The sequence below is a fragment of the Anser brachyrhynchus genome (genome assembly GCF_964034855.1).
Source record: "Anser brachyrhynchus genome assembly, chromosome: 20".
NCBI classification, from domain to species: domain Eukaryota; kingdom Metazoa; phylum Chordata; class Aves; order Anseriformes; family Anatidae; genus Anser; species Anser brachyrhynchus.
The window spans coordinates 8,578,677-8,596,038 of NC_137713.1; the positions used below are offsets into that span (position 1 = coordinate 8,578,677).

The 17,362-nt window shown below is 46.4% G+C and overlaps 3 protein-coding genes across 7 annotated transcripts in view; 1 reads left to right on the plus strand and 2 right to left on the minus strand.

The window, feature by feature from the left end:
- ZZEF1 (zinc finger ZZ-type and EF-hand domain containing 1) overlaps nt 1-7,222 on the minus strand; it is a 59,562-nt gene extending 52,340 nt beyond the window's left edge. For both annotated transcript variants that reach the window (XM_080562871.1, XM_080562870.1), the window contains exons 1-3: nt 6,694-7,222; nt 2,161-2,305; nt 845-1,039 (exon numbers count right to left, since the gene is read on the minus strand). In XM_080562871.1, the coding sequence (XP_080418997.1) occupies nt 845-1,039; nt 2,161-2,305; nt 6,694-7,056 (703 nt within the window). In that variant the 5' untranslated portion in view covers nt 7,057-7,222. The remainder of the gene's footprint in view (nt 1-844; nt 1,040-2,160; nt 2,306-6,693) is intronic.
- Nucleotides 7,223-7,349: 127 nt separating this feature from the next.
- Nucleotides 7,350-11,607, plus strand: CYB5D2 (cytochrome b5 domain containing 2). Of its 2 annotated transcripts, XM_080562908.1 has the most exons (4): nt 7,350-7,629; nt 7,705-7,845; nt 8,225-8,411; nt 9,966-11,607. In XM_080562908.1, the coding sequence occupies exons 1-4, from the start codon at nt 7,404-7,406 to the stop codon at nt 10,177-10,179; spliced, it is 768 nt and encodes a 255-aa protein (XP_080419034.1). In that variant the 5' UTR covers nt 7,350-7,403; the 3' UTR covers nt 10,180-11,607. The 2 variants fall into 2 exon arrangements, with proteins under 2 accessions (XP_080419034.1, XP_080419035.1); XM_080562909.1 differs by lacking the exon at nt 7,705-7,845 and having other exon boundaries at nt 7,362-7,629.
- A 989-nt stretch (nt 11,608-12,596) lies between these two features.
- The window catches only part of ANKFY1 (ankyrin repeat and FYVE domain containing 1), a 34,018-nt gene continuing 29,252 nt past the window's right edge, over nt 12,597-17,362 (minus strand). For all 3 annotated transcript variants that reach the window (XM_080562875.1, XM_080562873.1, XM_080562874.1), the window contains exon 25: nt 12,597-16,981. In XM_080562875.1, the coding sequence (XP_080419001.1) occupies nt 16,849-16,981 (133 nt within the window). In that variant the 3' untranslated portion in view covers nt 12,597-16,848. The remainder of the gene's footprint in view (nt 16,982-17,362) is intronic.

Below are 17,362 nucleotides of genomic sequence, written 5' to 3' on the forward strand. Positions count from 1 at the left end.
CTTTTACTATAATCTCATATGAATTGTCTTGGTGGTATAGAACAGAGCTCCTGGGGAAGAGTTTCTGACAGAAAATGAAAGACAGAGAAGTTTTACTTCAGATGAAATCACAACAGTCCTACTTTACCACTTGCAGTATGAAAACACTGACTTTACCTCTAGTTCAATAGCCTTTATCTCCTCATTTCCTCTCTGATTTCATCAGCACTTTATTATTTTTATGCCAAAATCCCAAAAGATGAGAGGAAAAAGTAACTTATGATGGAGAAAACCTTAATCCAGCTATTCTAGGGAAAGGACAAAGCAGACTGTTTCCCCAAATAACTTGATCTGTTTCAAGAAAAGCGCAGAGATCTGAAAATATCATGAAATCAAGCTTCAAGAGGAAGAAAACGATCTCTTCCTCTAGGGAAACCACCAAGACAGTCTCATCTGAAATATAACAAAAGTTTCACGACTGCCACCCCATAACAGTAAGTTATTTTAACACTGAACAGTCAGCTTCAGAAAATGTTTGCGTTCACATGGAGTATCTGTTTCCCACAACTAGTAGAGATATTTGACTAGATAAAGAATAACACAAATTAGTAATTGCCATTCTGAAACAGGTCAGGAGAAAGACGAGAAACACCCAAGTGTGTTACTCGGAATGCTAGGCCGTTAGGCAATCAACTTATGAGCACCCAAAGTTTAAATAAATAAAAATCAGATCAACTTCATAAAAATAGAAAGTCGTGCCTGTTAAAGATTTAACAGTAAAGAAAACTTTTTACTGTATCTGCAATCTCTTCTTCAAGCTATGGTTATGCTACCATTCTGGAAAAAAAGAGAAAATGTTACATACCTCTCTCTTTTAGGAGAAGTCGATCTAAAGAATCCTTCAACACAGAAGACCGCATAGTACAGATATTGTTGAAGTACTCCAACACCGGGTATGGGATGGCAGTACTAGAAATTCGATTCCGGTGCAAGAATCTCAATATCATTGAAGCATGAAGACCGAGGCGCTCTTTTGATTCAGAAAATATATCAATAAAACCTAGAAAGAGATATTATTTCCATTTTTGTTGCAACATCTGGCTTGACCTTTCAGCAACCAGGTCATCATTTTTCCCCTTTACTTCTTACTACCCTGTAAGTTCAAATGAAGCATGAGAGCCAATATTGGAACCATATTCCACCATGTGCAGTAGCTCAAGTTTACAACCTCTACAGCAGGACTGTAAATAACTTGCCAGTTAATTGAAATGTCTGAAAGGGTTCAAAACAATCACCAAAAATCTTAGTTTTACACTTACTTTTCTGTCCCAGAAGTTCTAAACCCTTACCTTGAATATCTAGGTGAAACATGCTGCTTGGCTGAAGAGGTGATGTATTCACATCACTCACCTTGAGCTACACTAGGCATCTCCCTTTGGCACTATGGATTATTCCCAAAGAGGTGCCTAATGTTTTCTACCACCTACATAAGAAATTTCAGCTTCTTACTGGTGGTATTCTGAATCACCGCATATTTAGATGTATCAAATAATACCCCATAAGTACTCTCCGCTGACTTCTCTATCAGCCAGTTCTAACACTTTTTGTCTGATCCTCTAGGGCAAATCCCCTTTAGCCACTTAGCATTAAAAGCTTGGAAGGAAAGACAGTAACTGATACTTATCCCAGAATTCAAATTCTGGAAACTGACACTTCCCAGAATATATGATATCAAACGTGAAATATGTTTTAGCAGGATTCCAAAAGCTACATAACAATATAATGATAAAGTACATGACTCATCACCTGAAACAGACTCGGTGGAAGATTTATTCTTCCAGCTAGCGAGTACAAGACTATTACTGCATTAGTTAAGTACTCCCCAGAATTTTGCAAGAAACTGTTTTCTGTCTGTGAGATAAACTAAACAAGGAGAAGAAGCTCCTCAGTCACACAGAGAAGAAAATAATGGTTATTTATGAAAGTAAGTCAGCTGGATGTATTTATAGGACATTTTTAATTTACAACTTCACTTGTCTGATGCTAGGGAAGCAAGAACAGCTCGGACTAGAGGTTTGACAAGATTAGGACAAGAAACACTATTAAAGCAGTTTATTGAAGCAGCATTCCTTATATAGAGGCAGGACTTGGGAAAACATTTTTGTGCCACTCTGTTCTCACCTGGAACAAGGGAACAAGCTTGCAGCTGCCTGATGACATGGCTCAGCTCCCCTTGAAGATTAGCTCCACTAGAATTCTTGAGAGCCTCCAGCATATTCTCCACATCCACGGTGCCATCCCCTTCAGCATCAAATTGTGCAAAAGCCTGAAGAGGAACAAAAAAAGGAAAATTTATTTCAGCATGAGTACTTCAAGCAGAAATTCAAGGTATTGAATATAAGCCTTAGCAGTAAACATTAAAACACCGTTAAATGAAATCAAAATAATCAGTTTTCTGCAGTATTGAGTTAAAGACAATGGCAAACAGCCTGGTTGAAAATCTGCAGTCTTTAGCAAGTTTTAAGGCATTTACACTGCCTTCCTATAAAAGTCAACTGTAGTTATACTTAGGTGGAGACAGCATGTCTTCTATACCAGTGAATCAGCACTATCCGTCCACCCAGCATCTGTGACTGAGAAGGAGCTCACAAAAGAACGTTAAAAATCTCCTCCATTACATGGCAAGTTTCTTCTAGAAGCATTACAATCCGTTACTCATTAGTGCTACACCTACCTCACGCTGCGCCCATTCAAATTCTTTCAGGTTTTAAATCTTTATTTAAAAAAAAGAAAGTATCCCTAGAACCAGATTTTTAAAGTGCATTTCCCTCCATATGCTGTCGTCCTGCACTGAATACCAGTTTCAAATAGTTTATCAAAGTATTTATGAAAACAATGGAACAAGTTAGAAGTCGATAAGATTTCTTTTCTTACTGAAGGGAACCGCTGCCAGATTTACTAATTTTGACCTGAATATAAATTTATAATATAAAAAGGTGTGTTGAGCATCTATCAAAAGTAATTTACACAACTGTTTATTTCACGTCTTTGTGGTAACAAATTACACGATATTTTTATCCAGCTTAAGCCTATAAAAGAGAACTGAGTTCATAAACGTAAACGGTTTAAACTAGCTACTTCAGAGAACTCGTAAACCAGTGACACACTGAGATATATATATCAGTATATATTATATATATAAATAAACTAGCTATATTTTCACAAGTAATTTTGAAATGACCTTCTGTTCAATGCTCAAAAAAAATTATCTGAGCATACCCAAAGAAGAGAAGCGAAATTTCCAGAACCACCTTTTTTCATACAAACTGGGAATGGGCTTATGAAAGAGATTTAAAAAACAAAAGAGCCTCGAGTCTCCCAGCCCTGCACTTGGTTTTTGACGTTCAGCTACACAGCCAGGTCAGGGTGGCCTCTGAGAAGGAAGCAGCTTGCCAGGTGTCGGACAGGGCGAAGCCACGGCTGCTCTTTGGGCAGAAGCTTCTGCTTGAACCTCCGTTTTGCTGGCTGGCTATCAGGCCTGACGTACCATTAAAACACTATCCTGGAGAGAAATAATCTGAAGCGATTAGATCAAAATAACCTGCCAATTAGCCATGACATAATTACAGCACCTTAATGAGAGCAAAGTCCTCCGGAGGTAAGAGGGCTCAGTACCGTGTCGGAGTGCCCACAGCTCCAGCAGCGCGTGGGTGCGCGGAGCCGAGCAGAGCCCGGCACGTTGGTAGGCTCCTGTCACAGCCCAGCCTGCGCTAACACCCAGCCCTCCCCAAAACGTCTCGCTGGCAGAGAGGGCCGGAGCTGGCATCAGGTAGAGAGCAAAACACAGACCTTTGTTTAAGGTCTACAACACAGAGGGATTAAGTTTAATATAACTGTTGCCCAAGCAAATCGAGGTGCAGTTTCGTACCACGGCTCTTGCCACTGCCTCACTTCTGCTCCTCTTACTTGAAGTCAAACCGTAATGACTACGGCATGAAGTGAACAGGTGAGCAAGTTTTGTGATGCTGCCGGTGAAAACAAACCGCAAACAAGACGAGCTGGAGCTGCTGAGCGCTACTTTAAGGCAATATCTGGCTATTTCACCTGTGGAGGGATTGCCACGTGCACGCCTGTCTTCGCACATGAACGCACTGGTCTGCACCTTGCTTTGCAAACTCTTCCTACGATCTCAGCAGATCTATAATCTCACCGACCCTAAAGCCTAAAACTATTTTTGATCGTTTGGGATAACTTAAACTCTGTATTTGACACAGGCACGCACAACTCCCACTGCTCAGCCAAGCTGCGCTGTGCAAGAACGCTACACACGGGCAGCCAACAAAACACCCGTACGCAAGCCAGCACTCGGAGCTCCTGCGTCCACGTGTGGGACATGGTACAAAGACAGGAACAGCTTTATTACGGTCCAGATTAATTTTGCTCCTCAATAAAGCCATTAAGTCTGCACGCTTCCTACCAAGTTCAACCGTGCCCATGGAGAGAGGCAATATGACAACGCAGCCATTCTCAGAAACGCAGCACAGGGATAAATCACCGCTCACCGCAGGGCAGCACGACAGAACATCGCAAGGGTGACTTAGGAAAATTCTGTGTTCCGTCCTTCGCTCTCAGCGGAACCGAAACATTCATGTCTCAAGCAAAAGTCGGGTATGTTACATGACAGCTGCTGAAGCACTAATGGATGAAAAAGGATTCCGAGGTTCGGTTTATCTAGCAAATAGACTGTGTATTTAAACAGACGTACATGTTGCCCATAAAGCATTCAACATGTGTTCACAAGCCCCACGCTGAGAGCAGAAAGGCTTAATGGGAGATCAAAATGTAGTCCCTGTACACGTCAGAGAGCCACATACTAATGTCTCATCCCCACAAAACACATGCCAGAAATCTTAAGTGCTCCAGCCCATGGGCTAGTGCCAGTTGCAGAAGTAATGACACCAGGGTTTCCCACACAGCTCCCAACATCTCCACGTTGCAGGTTAGACGAGATGCGGCCACAAGTCTGTGCCATCATAAATCCTGCAGCTAGTCCTTTCTCACTCCCAAGAGCGTGGAAAAGCCCTGGACTCTTCATGCAGAGGAGGATCTGTACTACAGACAACCCCCAAAGTACTTCTGCAGCCTGCAAAGCTCAGCTGCTTGGAGTAACAGAAAGAACCCCGATGTACTAATTTCATGCTTTTACTGTTGTGACAAATGAAGAATTGTTGTTTATTGGTTCTTGAAAAGGAACTGGAAACTCAGAGGCAGCGTTTTAGCATGCTACGTAAAACAGTCTGGTACAAACGTACCGACTTGTACCACAACGTTAATCCCTTCCCAGTTTCCAGCAGTCTTGTTTCCATGTCAGCACTGACTTCAAGGAGTGCACGTGCAATTTAATACTCAGTTTACCATGCTGCTCTGCTACTCAGGAGCACGACAAAGACAGAAGGAAGTCACTGGTGAGGCTCAGGAACTGCGTGCAGTAAGAAATCCAGACACAACCACTTCCTTAACTGAGTGTGAAATTCCCAACAGGGCAGTCCAGCTGGGCTTTAAACGTTAGCTAGAGAGTAAAGCTGCACAACTAAATGCTCTAAATGTTAAGTTCCCCATACCCCTTCCCACAGGTGAAAGGACACTGCTCTCTTCTACCAGTAAAACCTTGTCTCAAGGCCTTCTGCCTGCCGAGGGAACTGGTTGCTTGCTACTACTTGCTTCCAAGTCCTCCAACACTCTAACTTTCCAGCAAGTGACAGGACACCGATGGGACAGTTGGCAATTTCACTGCTGATTTTGAAAAGCAGCGATAAAATTACGCCTAGCAAACTTGGACCTTCCCATTACGAGGTCCCTCTGAGGGATCACTCCCCGGGCTCTCCCAGCTGTGCCACCTGCGCTGGGGGCATCCTCAGGCACACCGCCGACGTAAACGGGCTCCAACTGAGGAGCGGCTGCTGAGCACGGTCACTGGGAGTGGGAACGAGTGGAAGGGACCGCAGCAGGCTGACAGCCGGCCCGACAGCAGCGTGGTGCCTCCAGCCTCGGTGAGCACAGCCCTTTGCCCCAGACCTGCTGTGGATCCTGGGTGGGGCTGACTGGGGTGCCCCGGCCCCTTCATTGCCCCCTAGCCCCTGTCAGCACCCCCCAGCCCCTACAGAATCCTAGAATCACTAAGGTTGGAAAAGGCCTCCAAGATCCTCTGGTCCAACCGTCCCCCTGCCACCACTATCACCCACTGAACCATGTCCCTAAGCACCACGTCCAACCTTCCCTTAAACACCCCCAGGGATAAGCCACGTCCCTAAGTACCACATCTACCCATTCCTTGAACACCCCCAGGGACGGTGACTCCGCCGCCTCCCCGGGCAACCCGTCCCAACGCCTGACTGCTCTCCCTGAGCAGAAATGTCTCCTCATTTCCAGTCTGAACCTCCCTCTGAGCCCCCCTTAGCCCCTATGAGGCCCCCAAATCCTCTAGCAGCACCCCCTCTGCCCTCTCAGCATCCCTAGCCCCTATGAGCCCCCCAGACTCTATGAAGCCCCCCTTAGCCCCTAGGAGGCCCCCCAAAGCCTCTACCAGCACCCGCTCTGCCCTCTCAGCATCCCTAGCCCCTATGAGGCCCCATTAGCCCCTATCAGCACCCCCAGCCCCTCTCAGCCCCCCAGCCCCCATCAGCACCCCTTTACCCCCCCCCCCAGCCCCCTCACCTCCTCGCTCTCGCCCCGGGAGCCCGCTGCCAGGCGGGACACGCTCTCGAGCACCTCGCAGAACTGCTCCAGGCTGACGGCCTCGTCGCCGCGGCTCAGGCGCTCCTCCAGCCAGCGCACCAGCGTGCTGTGGTGCCGCGACACCAGCGGCTCGGGCAGCGCCGTCTCCCGCAGCCGGGCCGTGGCCTCCCGCAGCCGGCCCTGCTCCAGCAGCACCTCGGCCGGCGGCAGCGGCGGCGCCGGGCCGGGGGCGGCGGCGGCCGGGAAGGGGGAACCGGGCTGAGGCGCGGCGGCCGCCCCCTCCATGCCTTCCTCGGCTCCCTCCTCCTCCTCCTCGCTGCTGCGGCTGCCCGCCGTCCCCATAGAGCCCTCCCGGCGGCGCGGCCCGGCTGTCCCTGCCCCTTCTCCTTCTCCTCCTGCCGCCGCTTGCCGCTTCTCGCCCTCCTGCTCCTCGCCCCGCCGCCCTGCCCTGCCCTGCCCTGCCCGGCCCGGCCCGGCCCGGCCCGCCTTAGTCAGCAACTTCCCGGCCCGGCCGCACCTGTCAGCGCCCGGCCGGCGGCGGCCCCGCCACACTGCCGCCAAGCGCGGCGCGGTGTCGCAAACCCCTCCCCGCCCGGCCGCGCCGCTCTTCCGCGCGACACCCGGCGGGGAGGGAGGGCGGCGCGGCGCCACACCGCCGTGCGGCGCGGAAAGCGTCGCAAAGAGCGGCCATGTGGAGGGGCGCGGCGGTAGCGGCCGCGCTGTGCCTGGGCGCCGCCTGGCTGCTGGGTCGCGGGTTCGAGCCCCGCGGCCGCCTGCTGAGCGCGGCCGAGCTGCGGCGGCACCGCGGCGCTGAGGGCGAGCCCGGCCTCTACCTCGCCCTGCTGGGCCGGGTCTTCGACGTGCAGAGCGGCCGCAAGCACTACGGCCCCGGCGGGGCGTACGAGGGCTTGGCAGGTGCGTGGGGCCGGCTCCGGGGTGTGTGTGTGTGAGGGGGCGCGGGGTTGACCGTCCGGCCCTGGCCGCCCGCAGGGAGGGACGCGAGCAGGGCGCTCGCCACCGGCGACTTCAGCCCCGCGGGCCTGGTGGACGACGTCTCGGCGCTGACCCCGGCGGAGCTGGCCGCCCTCCGCGGCTGGATGGACTTCTACAGCGGCCGCTACGCCTTCGTGGGTAGGGACGGGGCTCCCGGGGCTGCGCCCCGCCGGGCGCTGTGAGGGGGGAACGGGGAGAGCGCTGAGGGGATGGGAGCTGCGGTGGGAGCGAGGGGCAGGGGCTGGGGGGAGGTGGGGGGTTTGTGTCTGGAAGTGCCCTTTGGGGTCTGTGAGGGGTCCTGAGCTCGTCCTGCAGGGGTTTGTTAGTGTGGGTACATCGCTGTGAGGCCAAAAAGTGGGAGGGGTGTAAGCCCAGGCCTGCTGTAAAATGGGGCTCCTGGGAAAATCCTCTGGTGTAGTTCTCTTTTTTCTTTAATTAACAACAATATAAACCGGTCATATTCCTTGCTTTTCCTTGTTTCCATATTACGGTCTTAATCGATCCCTCTCTCTCCAAGGGAAGCTGGTGGGCAGGTTCTATGACGAAAACGGGGCACCGACAGAAGCCCTGCGGCAGGCTGAGGCAGCGATGGAAGAAGGCCTGAAGCTGAAAGCAGAAAGTGACCGCAGGAAGGAGCAGTTTCCACCCTGCAACTCGGAGTGGAGCTCTGCCAAGGGCAGCCGATTCTGGTGCTCCAGGCAGAGGTAAATTCGGCTTTCCTGCCATTGTGTTCGGAGCCTTTGGAGCAGAGCAGAGCGCTTCTGCCCCTTTGCTTGGACATCCCGAGCTCTGTCATAGCAGGAGTGGCATGGGAAGACATTCTGGCTCCTTCAGCCACCAGGCTCTGTAGTCTTGGGTGAGCTCTAGTGACTTCCCCACAGAAAACCATAGGTTGATCCTAACGTGCTGAGGGCTGGCATGGCTGGGATATGGCAGCCCTGGTCCCTTCCCCTGTCCGCATTCCTGCAGCTGTGCTTTCTGGCAGAAGCAGAGCCAACCTGCAACGAGCAGTGGTGCTGTTCTCCGCTGTGCCAGGTTTAACCGCTGCTGCTGTGTGAACAGAGGTTTCCTCTGCTGGTTCAGCAGGAGCTGAAAGCCTCCATGCAGGCTGGACGAGCACACAGGTGCAGGCTTGGCTGGTCAGTGTTTTCAAGTGGGAGGTAGCAGAGAGGAGCTCTGCTCACTGACCTGGTAAGTGGGCAAAAGGAAAATAAAATTTCCTCCTGATAGTTGGCACTTCCGGGAAATTTGTTTCTGAGACAAACTGTTGTTGCACTGGAAACAAAATCATGTTTCAGAAGTTGCCACACGTGCACGTGATCAACCTGTTCTCAGGGAAGCAAGCCAGAAATCCCACTGGGACTGCTGGCAGCATTCAGGCAGGCTTTCTCACCTATCAGGAATCCAAGGATCAACTCATGTTTTTCAGACTGTTTTGCAGCCCGTCTCTCAGGCTATTGCCACAACAGTTTTCTCTTAAAGCTACATTAAACTGACTTTGAACAGTCACTTCCTACTAGACCTGTTTAGTTGTGTACCTCTCTCAGTTTAGGGACTGTTTTGTTCTTAGCTGAAATCACATTGCGAACTGTATTGCAGGATGCTTGGGCTTCACTTGAAGTACAGAAGTACACATTAGCACTGTGTACCTTGGGAATCTGCTCCTACACATGAATGAGCTTGGTTGCAGTCTCTGGACTGCGTGTTGTGTGGTGGTCTCCTGTGTAAGAGTTTACTGCATCTTTTCTTAAGCCTGGAGTTAGGGGAACAGGCAGGATTTAGCCTGCAAAGAGACACTATGAAATACTTGGAGAAGTAATTGAGGGTTTCTTTGCTTTTGCCCTAGTTCTCAAAATCAGCATTCACAGAAGAAGGCATGTGGTCATCTGTGAGCAATTAGCTGCCCCAAAAAAGGCATTTTTCCATTAGGCACCCTGTGCTAAGTAGAGCTATATTCCTTTTCCAGTAATAGAAACAAGGGAAGCAGAAGTTAGTTGCTCCCAGAAGGGTGCGTGCAGCAGCACTGATGAAACCGGGCTCAAGCCGCAGGTTTCTGAAGTGCAGCCAATAAATGGGTATCAGAAGGCAGTGAGATGTTGGGGGCAAAGTCTACCCCAGAGTACATATTGTTAGTTTGCCTCTCCCAGATGGTCTTTTTTTTTTTTTTAAACCTAGATGATTCTCTATTTACTGGAAACATTTTCATGGTTTTGAATTGGGTGTTTGAATTGTAATCGATTTTAATTTTCTGTTTCTAGTGGGGGAGTGAACAGAGACTGGATTGGAGTCCCCCGGAAGCTGTACACACCTGGTTCGAGGGGGACTCAGTGTGTGTGCGTGAGAACTACGGGGCCCCCTTGGGGACAGCTGGACTCAACGGAGCACAGTGACAGAGGTGATCTGGATAACCCTCACCTGGAGGAATATGATGGCTGCCATCCACTGGCCGAGCAGTGTGTCCTGAATGTGTGACTGAGTTCTGGATCTGAGGGCCGTGGAGTCCTCCAGTGAGATGTTGTACTTGGGGTGAGCACTTCAGCTCCGTTCCTTTCCATCTGTCTGTGCAAAGGGAGTGGTGGCAATTTGTGTTGTCACTTTTCTTAATGTGGAGATGGAGGCGAGAGAAGGAAGAAACACTTTAGCCAAGTCACACTGGCTAAAAAAAATCAGCAATTTTTCTTAGTGTTTTGCTTACAGCATTTTTATATCTGGTGACAAACCATAAGATGCACAACCTGGACTATACTTAAAAATGGGTTTCTTGTACAGTCAGAAAATAGCTGCTTGTGTGCATGACAGGGAGGGTGACGTGTTGTGTTTCAGGACAGTAAGGCAGCAAGCACAGGAACTGCTGCAGCAGCAGCACTGGTTTATGCACAACCACCCACTGTCACTTGAAATGTGCTCGCTGCATTGTAGTGTTAATGCTCTTTCTCAGTCACCTGCTTTGCTCCAAAGAATTCACAGGTAGGAGGGAAAAGCCTCACTTTCCCCTACAACTAAGGTACGTAGCATCTAGGAGCCTGTGCGGTTGTTAACCTTGGAATACAGGAGGCAAAGGTCAGAGCAGCATTTCCTCATTCAGTGTTTGTATTAGATAGGGAGCAAAGAAGATATTGAAGCCACCTATGAGGATTGCTGCTTTAAATTAACCTCACCACCCTGATCCTCTCATTCACTGCTTTTAAACTTTAGGAATTGGTAGTTCGAACTAGGCGATAATAAAAGCTATGTAGCAACATGACCCTCCTGCTGTAATTTGCCTCCTGTTTCCGTCCTGGTTTATAATATCCAATTTACGTGTCCATCAGGCTATAACCTTGATGTATCCTCACGACGCCCAGATCCATTAAAGGCTGTACATATTTTATCAGAGCTGGCAGAATTTGTTAATCTGTTACTCCCAGAAGAGCAAGTCGAATCATCACAATTTTGTGCAGGGCTGAGGACAAGGGGCCTTGGTGCTGTTAATGCCAGCTGGGGGGAGGCAGTGGCTGTTTACTGTTAGAATGGGTTGGTGGTGTAGCTGCAGGAGAGGCACTCAGGTTACCTACAAACCCACAAAAATCTGTGCTGTGCTGTATTCAGCTCTTTTTCCTCAAGGCAACTCAACACCTATAAACAGCTGGGAGGCATTTACAAACTCATTCCGTTTTGAGCTGCCACTACCCCTAAGAAAAATCTCACAAATTGAAGTAATTTGTTAATGAAGTAGTGGGATTATGGGAGGCTGAGCAACATTCCTTAAAAGCAAGAATAATCATTGCAGTGACAGAAGGAATGTGTTACAGCACTTTTCACCTGTTGTGTTTAATGAGGCTACAGCTGTCATGGATGAGAACCATACAGCAATCTAAACATGTACATACTTCATTGTAATAAATGTGTTTTTTTTTTAAACCTGGTTCTGTTGTGTTTCTTTTCCATCACCATCTTTAAGATAAGTCCTCTATGGCTCTTTCAGGATGATGTGCAAGCTCTTACTGGTTGTCACTGGTAGTTGTACATCTACGTGGGGGCAGTGGAGCCATCGCACTGTTCAAGTCCTCGGTCATCCTTCCACAACTGAAGTGCTGCCTTGGGCTTATGGACTCACCTACTCACTTCATGGAGCAATCCTGAAGGCACTAAAACTGTGTGAAAGCTGTAGGAAGGGCTGCAGAGCAGTGCTGCTTTGTCTCAACTCGGTGGGAGCATTATAAAGGTCAGCATGGTATTTGGTTTTGGACACGTGCTCTCTTAGCAGGAACTTGCTTTTAAAGGTCAGCAACACAACTAACCTCAAACCACCCTCAAGAATTCATTCAGATTACAACTGAAGCAAGTGACAAGTGTCTTTTGAAAATACCTCCGTAAGTTAGAGATTCCAAATTTATTAAATATTAAAATCAGTAGGTTTTTAAGTGCAAATCACTTTCACAAGCTGGATTCCCAGTAAAGGTACCAGCTCTGCAGCTTCTTAGCAAGTTTCATCCTGTGTAGCTGGGACTGCTCTTCTTATTCTTCAGTAAATAGCATGAACTGCTGAGGGGAAGGAATTGATCTTAACAGTTACACAAAAACAAGTAAGAAGGCAAGACTGATTTTTAGAAACTCTGTTAGTGTTGCTTTAACTTCCACCCTATTTGTCAACCAACTTGAAAATTAATTCACAGCTTATTCCTCAGTTTAGCTGGAACCACTAGAGGAAAAAGTTTGTCTTCCACCAGGAATAAGTCATCTATTAAAGCAAACAAGGAGACTCCCTTACTGACCTGAAGTGTTCCAAGATTATCTTGTTTCTACTATTCTAATTCAAAAGCTCAGCTAATTCTCCCATGGGGAGAAAAAAGTTACGCAGGGTTAAGTAAACAGAGACAGTGCTTAATAAAGCTCACAAATCACCTCTGTTAGCTGTACTTAAGTTTTTTTATTAATAAGGCTAATGCATCACAACCTCAGAATGTTTTGGTTGGTCTTGCCACTGCTATTTTCCTTTTTCTGGAGCAAAGCGACAGCAATTGCATGCTCTGAGAAAGAGAAGGTGCCTGCCAGTACATGACTGAATGCCCAAACAAATGCTACTTAGAGGCAGCTCGGCTCAGCGTGTCCATTTAAGTGCATCTGGGCTGAGCAGCTCAGTCAGCAGAACAGCTCTGGCCTGTAGGAAGTTTGGATTGTTTTATAAGGATTATAGGTATGCCTTCTATAAGGCATTCAAGATGACTTACGTGGTATAAATAGGAGAACACCAGACCTTGTCAGCCAAAAGAAAAGTGTAGCAGTTCCACAGCGTGGAAATAAATACCTAGAATAACTTCGGAACAGAGAATAAGTTGTCATGCCTGACTGGGTATTGTATCTCTAGCTTTCCTCATGGGTTGTCAGACTCAGCAACCATAGCTTGGGGTGGGGCAGCTGTCTCTCCAAGAGAAAATACTTTCTTAGCAAGGTTTCCACCTCATGATGCATTATCTAAGTATGCATTTTATTACAAGTAGAATCGTTACACAACAAAGTAATGCATATTGGAAAAATACATTTTTACAATGACTCCAGACAAACATTGCAGATAAAATGCCATTGTTCTAAGACTTCCTTTTCTATTCAACAGAGGGTATTAGAAGGTTCGGTTACTTTTTAATCACTCATACATGCTTTGATTGAACGGAGTATGCTGCAGTATTCAACTCTGCTGGCTAAAGGAAAAAAAAGGAGTTGCCCACTAACATTTGATCTACAAGAAAAAAAATCCAGCCATGGCCTCCCTTGTTGTTACGTGTTAATTTATAAGCACTATGTGAGAAGTTGTACAAGCCATTGATCTCCAGCACAGGAAGTCATTAAGGCATCTGTCAGCTTTTAGCAAGCAACTCGCCACGCTCTGTTAGTACCTTTAACACTAACATTCTCACTCCACTTAGTGGTGTGAAACAGTGATTACACCTTCCTCAGATAGATACACAAATTAAAATTTAAGCCAGACCACATTTTGTGCTTGTATAAAAGTGCTGGATGACTACAATCAAAAGGAATCCAGACTCGGAACAAAAAGCTACATTATGAACTACCACAGACTTTCCATCTAGCCCTGTTGAAGTGCCTTAAGCCTGGTTTGACAGCATCACTTTCCAGGGACAGAAAGTTTGTTTTCTTTATACCCTTTTGTTCAACGCTTGGCAGACTCAAGTCTCAAGTTATTAGACACCGCTTAAAGACAGCGGGGATAAGAGGGGTGGGGTTTTTGGTCACAACTGCAGTATGCTACAAAAAGGAAGTGCATTTGCTAATGGAGCTAGAAATGTGTTGACCACTACTAAATTACCAAGTGCCTCCATTCACATCTGTACTCTGCAGTGGAGCATTGCCAGCAAAACTCCAAAAAGAATCTCAGAGATCTGAGCTTCGGACCAATACTTGGCAGAGTGCATAAAGGACTGACCCCACCGGTTGTTTGGCAGGGTCAGTCTCTTTAGCTGGTTAGAACTAGAAGAAGAAAACTAAAGTGGGATTTTGGTTCAAGTTGTGAGGCTTTTCCCCTTTAACTATGACAGAAAGCAAGCTATTGAGAATTGGCTGTAAGGAAACTATCACAAAGGCACTTTAAAAATGATCAGATTTGCTGGATTTAGTTGCTTTGAAATTAATGAATGCTTCAGGCTGTATATTAGCTTATCAATAACCGTAACTTTCCTTGCAGACTTCAGTAAGAAAGATAAAGTTAGTAGAATATTGGCTGGAAAGGACAAATGGAGCATTAAGTACAGTTTCCCAGATCCTTGTCAAAGTTTCAGGCAGTCTTATTTCATATTCTATTTTTAAAAAGATCAGCCAGCCAGCCTTCAACTCACATTCAGTAAAGCTGAATCTTCACGAGATCTGCATTTTTAAAAACATTTAAAAGGCTATTTAATCTGTTGGAATAGAGCCACTGTTCCCTTGAACCTTCCATCAGGGAAGTCGCTGAAAAGGTCAAATTTAAGTGCTTTAGCAATTTCGCGTTGTGCAGCTTTCCAATTAAGTTCAAGTCCATCAGCTGCAGCCCTGGAAGAGCACTCCTCTATCACTATGTTCAGTCTTTCAGTCACTTACTACTTCACAGCATCGCAGCTCCAAGCCAGGAAGGAAGTTAACATGTTATGGGATGTGCTATAGTCAAGAATTCTGTAGCCTAACACACTCTATCCATCACTACCTTTCATTGCTAGAGACTTGCACTCAATGATAATTTGAAACATGGAAGGACATGGACTAGAATCTTTTCCACAATCTATTCCACTCAAAAAAACCAAGCTTTAGCTTGCAGCTTAATGCTTCAGACACCATTATTTACCATCTCATTCATCTCAGCCTAAAATGCAGTTGACAGTAAAATGACAGATGCATCATCTATATTAGGAATTGTGTTACACAGACCAGTTCTATTACCCAGGGCGTTCTATTGGAACATGCCAGCAGCAGACATAAAATAGTGAGGCAAATTTGTATTGCATCATCCATTAGTCTTTTCTAGCGTTACAAGAGTGAGATTCCAGTTACAATATCTGCATATTGGAAGATCAAAGTGCAGATCAAGTGAGAGTTGATGTGAAATTCATTGTGCAAATGACAGTGTTTATACCCTTTCCCATCATTTTTTGTACAAGTTCGAGAAAAACCCTCAGGCAAGTCTCCTATAAAAGCAGCAGTCTGGTTTATCATCATCTCATCTTACTCCTAAGACTGACAAGTCAGTATTCGAAACAGAGCAATGTGTCATCATCTTTTCCATACTGCACACCTCATATGCCAGTCCATAAGTAAACATACCAGTTCAGGGAACAGAGATGAGGAATGCCAAGTTGAGTCTAAACTAGCTTTCTCTCTTAGGATGAAAAGAAAACCTTAACATGCCATGTACTTTTGCTTAAGCACACATTTTCTTCTGACAAGCCTTTGCCCACCAAACCACAACCCTGTTTATCAGCAAAGTGATTTCCTGTTTACCTAGAAAACGTGGTGTAGGAGTTTCAGATTCAGCATGTTTAAGAGAACACGACCAGCTTCGATTAAAACACTGCAGCTTAATCCAGAATTCTTCCTTCAAGGCCAGAGGCTTTATGTTAATAGGAAACCTCCAAATATGCTCCCACTTGCTGGCAACCCTGCTGAGACTGAACCCAAATTTAATGCTTAAAGGTGCAGCACATTCTACACTGGTAGGTTTACTGGCTCTTCTGCAGCAGTTAACCAGGGTCTTTAAACCAAAGGAAAGTGCTACTCTCCCTCACGGGATTCATAATGCACTTCAGCATTTATTGCTGTATTGCGAGTTAGATTACTTAACCAGTTTTAGTGTTTCTCCGTTTAGCATAAGCTTAGGCCTTTCAGCACATTTAAGGTCATTTACACAAGTTTTATGACTTGGAAGGACTAGCAAGGTAGATATGAAAGTGCAACAAGGCAGGCTCTGACAGCTCTAGCAGGTACGAGCAAGAGTATTTACTGGTTAAACAATCTTGCACTTCTCTTGAACATGCTAACACTAATGAGGAGGTATCAAGATGTGGATCTGCAATTCTGACTGCTTTGCATCAGATGTTGTAAAGCTTTCTGTTGTAAGGCCACAATTCTTGAGCTATGCTTAGAACTAACTCCCATTTTTGAAGTTTCTTGAAATGAACACTGGTTGTAACAGCTCAGCCTAGCTTCACAAGAAGTCTTCTCTAGAGAAAGGGAACGTTAATCTTTAAGACAAAGCAAAGAAAGATACCTGGTTACCCTGAAACTTCATGCCATCTCTACTAAGCAGCCTGAAAGCAACAGGACTTAATAGAGTTGCTCAGTGCAAAGCACCATGTCAAGGACAGACCTGTTTTATGTCAACTCAAACACCAGTCTTACATTTCAGCTTCCATACCCCACTGCAACTAGAAGAGGGTCTAAATTCTCTTGTCACTTGGTTTCAACAATCCACTTGAATTCCTAGTGAAGTCTATCACAGCCCGATACATTTACAGTCATACGAAGTCATTTATACCAGAATATATCATAACAGGGTCCTTAATTAGTTGAGTCTATTGCAGAAGACATGTATAGGCCTCCTCTTCCCTATCCAGAGGGCTTGTAAGCACAGCTGCTGTCAGGAGAACTGACCAGGAATCCCTTTGCTTCCACTGCATACTAGGAAACTCCTCCCAGAGTCAGGACATCAAAGCAGATGTTGCAAACTCGAACTGGCTTGTTCAGATCAAATTTTATGATAGGAATCTCCTTTGTTGAGCACTTATGGCAGAGCAGGCGTCCACAGTGTCGGCTGTTGAAAGAAGAGGGGTAGGAGAGAAGTGAGCTCTCCTTGCAGTAAACACCAGGGTTTTATTGCTTGGTATCCTTTGTCAATGACAGCATCATTAAAAATGTAGAGTAGCAAGTGAAATGATATGTTTTTGTCACCTCTTTCAGAGCAAGTCAGCACCACTAATGAAAATAGGCATTGAAGTCATCTATTCTACTACAGGAACTTTGACATGACTTCTAATTTCCAGCAAATCCAGAATATTTTAAGTGCACAAACTGCTTAAGATATGACTTAAGCCAGAGCACAAGCCAGACCCAAGTTAACTAAATCAGGGGGGAATATTTCAACTGGATTACTGGTTATACACCTACATTAGGATGGAGGCTTTCTAAAGCACCA